Source organism: Ailuropoda melanoleuca, chromosome X, assembly GCF_002007445.2.
Source record: "Ailuropoda melanoleuca isolate Jingjing chromosome X, ASM200744v2, whole genome shotgun sequence".
NCBI lineage: Eukaryota > Metazoa > Chordata > Mammalia > Carnivora > Ursidae > Ailuropoda > Ailuropoda melanoleuca.
The window spans coordinates 111,641,662-111,651,096 of NC_048238.1; the positions used below are offsets into that span (position 1 = coordinate 111,641,662).

At 53.9% G+C, this 9,435-nt stretch overlaps 2 protein-coding genes across 2 annotated transcripts in view; both read right to left on the reverse strand.

Annotated features, from left to right (window-relative positions):
- The window catches only part of LOC117797392 (EKC/KEOPS complex subunit LAGE3-like), a 100,359-nt gene that overhangs the window by 1,022 nt on the left and 89,902 nt on the right, over window positions 1-9,435 (reverse strand). The window lies entirely within an intron of this gene.
- Window positions 6,760-9,428, reverse strand: UBL4A (ubiquitin like 4A). The gene is made up of 4 exons (XM_034649605.1): window positions 9,308-9,428; window positions 9,058-9,163; window positions 8,648-8,862; window positions 6,760-8,532 (listed from the first exon to the last, which is right to left on the reverse strand). Exons 1-4 carry the CDS (start codon window positions 9,374-9,376, stop codon window positions 8,422-8,424), a joined length of 501 nt encoding a protein of 166 aa, XP_034505496.1. The 5' UTR covers window positions 9,377-9,428; the 3' UTR covers window positions 6,760-8,421.

The following is a 9,435-nucleotide window of genomic DNA, read 5'->3' on the forward strand; positions in this document are numbered from 1 at the left end:
TGGTCGCTTCCCGCCCAGTCGGCCTTACCGCCCTCGGGCCCTGGGAGACCCCAAGGCCGCCTAGGCAATGAGCGCTTCCTCGCAAAGCTCAGCTCCTTCACACGCCATGCACCTCGGGCTCCCCCGGAGTGCCTGCGCCAACAGCGCGCATCGCCCCCTTACTGCTCGCCGCCCCCCCCCCTCCGCCACCGTGATTCTGCAGGGCCCGTGACTGGTCGCCCCCCGCCCCCCCTTCCCCCGCCGCCAGTCAGCTCTGCCCGGAGCTCCTGGAGACCGCGCCCCATAAATGCCAGGCCAATGAGCGCTTTCTCATGAAGCTCCGCCCCTCAGAACTCCGCGTGATCCCAGTGCGCCTGCGCAAACGCGACCCTGGGGAGGCTGCCGGGGGCGTGCTCGGTTCCCGCCAAGCCGACCCTGCGGCCCGGCCCGCGGCTTCCGGGAGACCCCTCATGGCTGCGTGGCCAGTGAGCACTCTCTCACGAAACACTGCCCCGTACAGTGACATGTGACCCCATCGCACCTCCGCAAACCCGTCGTGCCTCAGCTCGACCCCCACCCCGCCCTCCACCACTGTCCAAGACGTCGTGTGAGGCCACCAGACTCGTGGCCTGTTGCCCGCCGTGTCTCTTCCTTGGGTTCAATGCCCCCAAGACGCGCGCGGCTCGACGTCCTTGCAGCGGTTCGGGGACGGCAGATGAGAGAGAGCCCACGAGGGATTACTGGGCCGCACCCCGCCCCCATCGCCGGTACAGGTGGAGAACCCAAAGTGGCCTTCACAGGGGGCGCCCCCCCCCCGAGATGAGCGGGTCAGATCTGCGTTTTGGAAAGATCACGAAATGGCTCCTGTGGGAGGGCAAGCCTGCCAGCCGGCGGAGCTGCGCGGAGGCCAGGAGAGACAAAACGGGACTCGTGTCCTAGATGAAAAACCAGGATGCAAAACGGAAATCACTAAAATCCCAACTTAGTGAGCTACTGTGTAGATGCACAGAAATCCTGCAACAATACCCCGAAGTGTAAATACCCATTATCGCCGTGTGGCGATTGTAGGGCATTTTGATTTCCTTTGTGGGGGGGGGTTCTTCCCCCAAAAGGCTGACGGCGACCTTACGTCACATTTCATTTTTTCTTTTATTTTTTAAGTAGTCTCTACACCCAACGTGGGGCAAAAACTCATGTCTCCCAGACCAAGAGTGGCATGCTCTACCGACTGAAGCAGCCAGCCCAGGCACCCCCGTAATAAAAAAGGAGTTTTTAAAGTGACATACGATTTCCACTGTGGAATGTTGTGTTAGTTTTCTGTGTTCCTCCTTTGGTAATCATAAGGAAGGACATAAAACTTAACTATATCATCAAATCCTGCTGGATCTCCCCTCAAAGCAGATCCTAAATCAGACCGCTTCTCTCCTTCTCCATTGCTAGTTCTGAGTGAAAGCCACCATCTGTCCAGTTCCTTCAACAGCTTCCTGACTGGTTTTCTACTATACTTGTTCCTCTACAGCTTGTTCTCCACACAATAGAATTACCTCTTAATTTTATTATGATATGTTAGTCACCATACCTCTAATATGCGCGTGCGCCTGCCGCCTGCATGGCTTTCGCGCCCCGCCTCCGACCCCGCCCTCTGAGCGCAGCTCCAACCTCACTTCCTCTCCCACCGCGACGGCGGCTGGGGAACTGTCGCTTCTTCCCGAAGCTCCGCCCCGCGCGTGGACCCCGCCCTCCCCGCGCACGCGCAAACTGGCCCGGGGCGGGGAGGCTGCTGGGCGCGTGACCGCTTCTCGCCAAACCGACCCTGAGGGGGCCCGCGCGGAAACCTCGGCTCCCTCCAGCTGCTTTGCCTCTCAGAGCCCGACGCGACCCCAGGGCGCCTGCGCAAACGGGCTCCTCGTGAGGCCGCCAGGCCTGTGGTCGCTTCCCTCCCAGTAGGCCTTTCCGCCCTTGGGCCCTGGGAGACCCCAAGGCTGCCTAGGCAATGAGCGCTTCCTCATATAAATGTGATATAAATCATATCACATCACTTCCCTGCTTAAAGTCCTAAAATGATTTTCCATTGCCCTTGGAATCATATCTAAACTCCTTGATGTAGCTTATAAAAACTCTGTGTGGGGGCATCTGGGTGGCTCAGTTGGTTAAGCGGCCAACTCTTGGTTTCAGCTCAGGTCCGGATCGTGAGATCCAGCCCAGCGTCTGGCTCCATGCAAAGTCTGCTTGAGATTCTCTGATTCTCTCCCTCTGTCCTTCCACCCTCTCAAAAATGAATAAATAAATCTTCAAAAAACCCCAACGTTGTGTGACCTGAGCTCCCAGCTTGTCCATCCTGTACCCTCGCCTATCTGCTCCCGCATTCTCTGCAGCCTGTGGGGCCTCCTCTTTGCTCCTGACGAAGGGTGGACTGCCCCCACCCTTTTGCATTGATTCTTCTATTTGGAAGACTGTCCACAAACTTTCCCATGGTTGGCTCCTCCTTCCCATTAGGATCTTGGCTCCAGTGTCACCTTTGGAAGGCCTTCTGGGTCACCAATCCAACATACTACCCCCAGGCACCATTCATCACATCTGCCCAGTCTACTGCATTGCATTTATCATAATCTGAAATGATAACCTTGTTTACATTTATAACATTTGTATATCTCTCTGGTACCCCCTCCCCCTTTTTTTGGTTCTCTGCAGTTTCTTTTTTAAGATTTATTTATTTATTTTGGAGAGAGCATGAGCAGGGGGAGCCACAGAGGGAGAGAGAGAAGCAGACTCCCTGCTGAGCTGGGAGCCCGATGCGGCCGATGTCAAGACCCTGAGATCATGATCTGAGCGGAAATCAACAGTATCAAGAGTCAGATGCTTGACCAGTCGACTAAGCCACCCAGGCACCCCCATCAGTGCAGTTTCTGTAGTATGATGTTTGCTGCTTGTTTAATGAAAGAGAGTATTAAGTAAGTACAAAAGTCATCATTCTCTGGACCCAGCAGTCCTGCCTATAGGCAGTTACTTCACAAATATGGAACAACATATGCACAAAATCATTCACTGTAACATAATTGGTCCTAGAAAACTACTGGACACAATATACATGCTCATCAGCAGGGAACTGGTGAAATCAACTATGGTACATTCTCACAATAGTCCTAAGTAGCAGTCAAAAAAGAAGGAAAATCCCCAGTGAAAAATGAAATGATTTCCAGGATATATTGTTGTGTAAAAAAAAGCAAAGTGCAAAGGACACACACACACACTCTCTCTCTCTCACACAGAAACACATGCTTATTAGGGGAAAAAAAGGAAGGAGAAACCTGAAATTAGTGAAAATAGTCATCTATAGGGGGTTGAGATGGTGTGGGATTTCTTGGATCATACCATTTTGTGTAGTTTTGACTTTGAATAAAAAGTACATTTGAAAGTTAAAAAAATCAAGTGTGGAAACTGAATAAAACCAAAACCAAATGAAAACGAACAAACAAAACAAAACAAATGAGCCTAAGTGCATATCCAAATGATAACAAAACCACGTAGAGAAAATAATTCAGCTGACTTTTAACTCAGCTTTCTGCTTGTATATCCCTGCATGGGATATATTCTAAGGACAAAAGAACTAAATAAAAAATAATAAAATACAAGATAACCTGGAGCACTTTGTAGTGCCAAAAAGTAAGGAAGTGCTTGAAACAAAAGGATGAGGCATGCCCGAGGGACATGGGAGCCACGCAGAAAGAAGCACAACTAGAACAATGTGATCATCCGAAGGGATATTAGACCTTTCAGAGAGGAGTATGACTGGGAGGGGGGCATCAGGGATTGTGCTGGAGTGCTGGCAGTGTTCTATATTTCAATCTGGAGGGGACAGATACATGGGTATATTTACTTTAAAAATCCATTGAGCTGTACACTGATGATCAATGCATGTTACTGTACGCACGCTATAGTCCAATAAAAATTACCCCCCAAAACAATGTTCTTGGATTCTAAGTCATTGACTAAAAAACCCTGATGCATCTACCATGATAATCAAGAAAAGAGAGCAGGTAAAAAGGAAAGCTCTTTAAAGAGAAATGCTGCCAACTGATAATTGCAGAAAGCAAGCGAGGATCGGCAAACCGCCATCGTGAAGCCATCAGTGCAATTCGTTCAGGCAAGGATCACACGTGTGTGGTAAAAACATTAGACAGAGATTGTTGGGGAATAAGACAGTCACGTGGTCTCAAGGTATTACCCCAGACGACTTGTGCTGTAGCAAAGGAAAATGCAACTTAGAGGCGTGTCAGACAGGACCTTGACCATGTGACCAAACTGAGCCTCCCCAACAGTGGGACAGCCTGATCCCAATGCCTCTTGAGGCTGTTGGAGGGGGGAGGGGAAAGGAGATAGCAATTTGTCAAAGCACTTACGCTGAAACTAATGAGGAAGGAATCAGGAAAATCTACAGTCTGGAACATTCTACAAGGCAAGTGCTCTGGATTCTTTAAAAAAATATTGTTGCTTGGGACGCCTGGGTGGCTCAGTCGGTGAAGCGTCTGCCTTCGAATCAGGTCACGGCCCCAGGGTCCTGAGGTCGAGTCCCACATCGGGCTCCTTGCTCAGCGGGGAGTCTGCTTCTCCCTCTGCCTGCCCCTCTGCCTGCTGCTCCCCCTGCTTGTGCGTGCTCTCTCTGATAAGTAAATAAATAAATAAAAATATTGTTGCCTGATTGCCTGGAGAAGGGAGAGTTTTGAGAGACACAGGGGGCCTCCTGCTTCCTGTGGTTACAAGTCCGGGGGAGTGCTATAGTCATTCACTGCGGCAGGCTGTGGAGAAAATGTGCTCGCTGAGGGGCTGATGTAAGCTCTGCAAGGGAAGGAGTGTGTCTTCCAGCGCCCGCGTCGCCAGCATTTGGGACACGGTGGGCGCTCAGTGAATGTGTACTGAAGGAATGAATGAGGTGTCTGCAGGAAGGCCAGGGTCTGTGTCAGTCGCTGTAGACATGTGGCCTGGAGCTCAGGAAAGAGGGCCAGGAGTGAAGCACAGAGATGGGAATGAAGGTGGACAAGCTCCCTTGGGAAGTGATAGAAAGAGGAGTGGTCTGGGGACAGGGCCCTGCAGCCCCCCCACATTAAGAGGTAGGGTATGTGGGGGCAAAGAACCAGCAAAGGAGCTAGAGGAGTGAAAACCCGAGAGGGGCATGCAGACAGGACGGTTCCCCAGGAGCCCTGGCGGTGGGCAAGCGTGGTTGTCTCTCCTGCAGGCTTTTCAGGGCCCCAAGGTCTGGAGCTGGCTACAACTGTCATATGTACTCCCGGGAGCGCCTGGCTCGGCCCACCCCTGTTGAACCTATCAGAGCTGGCAAGGCCCAGTTTTAGCCAGGCCTGAAGGTGCCAGCAAATTGTGGGGACAGCCTATTTGCTTGGGTACCTCCAATTCAATGAGCCCCACCCCAAAACAAATGCTGCTCTGAGTCTGCCCCTCCTCCTGTGTGCCCTTGGAAAATGGCACCACAAGCATCTCATTCCAGGAGCCAGACCACTTCTGAGAGGCCCCTTCAGCTGGGCCCTCCACTCATCCTGTTGTCTCCTGGTATCATTGCAATTAACAGCAGGGCCCATAAGGTGCACCATGTCCCTGGGGGTAGGGACTGTCCCGAGGCCCCCCCCCCCAAGGGGCAGGCTGTGGGCCTCAGGGATCCACAGTGGCCAGGGCACAAAGGGTAGCAGGGGTGTCAGTACCTACCTCCTGGGTGGACACTTGGTTCAGAGGGGTTAAATATTCCAACCCCTGTTGAAAATCACAGCATTTGGAGCCTGCAGGCGTACAAGGGGCTGCACCTAGACTCTAGGGGCAAAGGCAGGGCGCAGCCTATGGCTGCTCCATCTTCACGTGGAGTTTCTGATCTCCTCTCCTGACAGCACAGTCCCCTTTCTCCTGGGCCTCCCACTCCCAGCCTTGCAGCATCCTTTCCCCTCCTGTATTCCCTCCCTTGCCTACCCATCCCTGCCCAGACACACCTACACACTTCTGCACAGACAAGCTTCCAGAATGTGGGGTCCCCAATCACTGTCACCACCTTCTCCCTTCCCCACCCTGCAGCCACTTCTTGCTCACCAACATCACCAACGACCTTCTTGTTACTAATGCCTCTTGGCAGTACCAGACACACACCCCTTTCTGGAAGAGTGTTCTTGGCTTCTCATACTGACCTTTCCCTGAGGTTTAGTGTCAGGAAGCTCCTTGGCCTTTACCATGTCTCCAGTTGGTAAAATGCATCAAGTCGCAGTCCTCTCTTCTCTGTTCATGCTACACTCCCTGGGAAGCTACCTCATCTGTCCTGAGATTCTAGAATATCCTATCCACACCTAACTCCTGATCGTCATGGTAGAAGGCTGCACAGGGCTCTGGAATTAGATTGGGCCAGGGTTCCAGTCAACTCTTCCATCAGGCTCCTACCATACACCCTGAAGATCTCATTGCTGCCTCCATGTCCATCTTGCTTTCTATGCTGAGGTCCTGATCCCCATGTCCAAGTGTCCACTGGATGGCTCCTAATCACCAGAGGGTTCTTGTCACCCCTGAGCCAGGAGGCACTGGCACAAGGGACTCAACGACCATCTCTAGGGTCTGTCTGAAACGCACATCTGTGTCACTCCCCTGGAGGGGACAATTTCTGCTTGGGGCCACCATTTAGCCCTGACTTTTGTAGAGAATCCCCCTCTCCCTCCCACCCATGGGTATCCAGGGGGCTGGCCTCCCACCACCCATCCCACTGCTGCCCAAAATGATTGGAGCGTGACCTGACTCTGAGCAATAAAAGGACAGAATTTATTTTCTGGGGGCATCAGAGAAAGAAACTACACTACAGGGCGAGAAGGGGCTCCTTGCTGGTTGTGAACAGAGATTCAGTGGAAACCGCAAGCAGCCGTCTTCTGATCCTGAGGCAATGGCCTGGGATAGAGCAGACACTTCAGGGTGCAAAGGGGAGATAGGAAGAGACTGGGTATTTGGCGAAATTGTCCATCTACTGCCAATATCCCTGAACTTCTCAGTTTTATAAACCAATGTTTCCTTTATTGTTTAAACCAATTTCTTTTATGGTTAAATCAATTATTGGAAACCAAAAGCAGCCTGGCTAATATAGTTCCTTTTAGATAAGAGTCAGTCTCACATTCACCTTTAATGGGATTCAAAATTTCAACAAAATTTCCTGACTCGAAATAACATGAGAGCATTGGTAAGTATCACGTGAGCTGCCAGACCATACCAGCTCCTGAGCGGGCCCTACTGTTTGATACTCCCAGCTCTCGGGCGGAGCCAGGGACTTCTTGCTGCTCTTCAAAGGCTTTGCCCATTGGGCCTCTGTCTTCCCAGCCTGGGGACCCAGCATTCACCCCATGAGGTCCAAGCAGGAGGGCAACTTCCTTCTAGCCTTGACTGCCCTAGGTACCCTCCGCCAAGGAGCAGGTGCCTAGTGACCCCCAGTGCCCACACACCAGGCAAGGTGGGAGGTCAGTGCTACCAGCCCATGCTTCTCCCCTTCCCCAGCACTCTGAGGGTTCCTCTCAGGCAGTGAGGGTGTGCAGAGTGAAAGGCCCTGTATCCATGCGGCAGGGGAAGGATCCACTGCTACACCGTGGGTGAACGCAGGGTGTGGGGGCTGGGCCAAGGCTGAATGACCTCAAGTCAGTCACCTGTCATCCCTAAGAAGTGAGAGATGCCCATGTCCAGGACGAGACAAGCAGAGGGAGTACCCAAAGAGCTGCTGCATGAAGGGCCAGGACATCGCATCTCTGAGCATAGGGGGAGAGCTGCAGCCGGGGCGGCGTCAGGATGAAGGAAATGGAGTTTTCAAGAGTGGCCCCCACTGTGCAGAGTTAACAACTAGGGACAGACATGGCACAGGGACTTGCCTGAGGGCATACCGCAGAGGTCCCCAACTCCCTGACCTGCTTTTCCTTGTCAAGTGCACACTGGCTGCAGCAGCTGAGGGGCCCCCAGGGCTGGCTGTCACTTGGCCTCCTGCCAATGTCCCGAACCTGTCCGAGATCAGGTGACAGGACTGGGCCGTAGGGGCCAGCTGCTTCCCCTTTCAGGCCTGAAGAGGAGTTTCTGGAGGGTTTATTCTCAGCAGGCTAAACATGATAGGCCAAAGTCCATCCCTTGGAGCCCATCCAAACAGCCCCTTTTTTCCTTTGTATCCTGAGACACTTCTAGAAGCTGGCTGCACTCAGATGCTGGCTCCCCCACTTCACTCCTAGGTGCCTCGTTGTCTTACTTTTTGTGTGAGGCGTGGGAGCAAACCCACGTCAAGTGCTGTGAGCTGTGCCTGGCACCTAGCAAGAACCAGGTATGGATACCCAGGTACCTGCCAGCTATGATGATGAGGAGCCAAATTGCAACAGGAGAACATTTAATGCTACATGCAGCTTGTAGCCTGGCCGGGCTCCTCCCCACACTCTGAGAATCCTATTTGGAGAACCCCTTCTCCATAGCTTCAGTCACTTCAGGGTGCAGAAAGCGGCTAGCCAAGCGTTCGATGTCATCCAGCGTCAGGCGGTTCAGGGACCTCTCATAATCCTAAGGATAGAAGGCCAGAAGGATTCAGGGGGTGCCAGTTGGGGTTACCCTATGACAGAGGCAGGGGATGGGAGCCGCTGGGCTGGGAGTGGATGTCCCGGGCTACCCTTCTCACCCTCTGTAGCTGATCCAGGACTCTGCTGGCGTCTGCAGCACTGAAGTGGCAGGCCAAGACTTTGGAGATCAGCTGCCAGGCTGGTGTTGGTGGTGGTGGGGCCTCCACCAGTCTCCGGGCAGCACTTTCTTCCAGTAACACCTTCTCCAGAGGTTTGACCACTAGGTTGAGCTTGGAATTGGGCCCAACGCTGTAATCGGAGAGTCTTTTCCCATCTGCCAAAGAGAGATTGATGGAGTCATTACTCACAGCGCAGCTCTGCACCATCTGTCTGAGGAGGGTTCAGTCACCTCCCTGAAGGTAGAGTGGCCAGCATCCCCATCCATCACACTCCTTCCCGGGCTCGGCCTAGACACTCCGTCCCCTGAATTCCTGCAGGGCTCCCTGGGCGTCTCCTCTTCCCAAGGTACCTGCCAGGGCCTTGCCCTTAAACAGCAGCCGCTGCTGGCGCACGGGGACGTTGAGCTTCTCAGAGACCAGATGTTTCAGCGTGGACACCGGCTCGTCCTCCGACACCTGGCCGGGCCGAGGGTACGAGGCAGGGGCTGAGTCCGCGGCCCCCGCCGAGGGCGGCTCTCCCGGCCTCCCCATCCCCGCCCTCGGCCCGGCCCATCCCTGCGCCCAGGGGGTGGTGAGTGCGCGGGGGCCCGGCGACGCTACCTGCAGGCTGCACTCACGGCCCTGGAGCGCTTTCACGGTCAGCTGCATGGCGGCCGCGGCGGCGTCCATTGCGGCGGGCGCGCACCCCAACAGCCCCCCGCTGCGCGCCGCCGCCCCGGGCGCGCGGG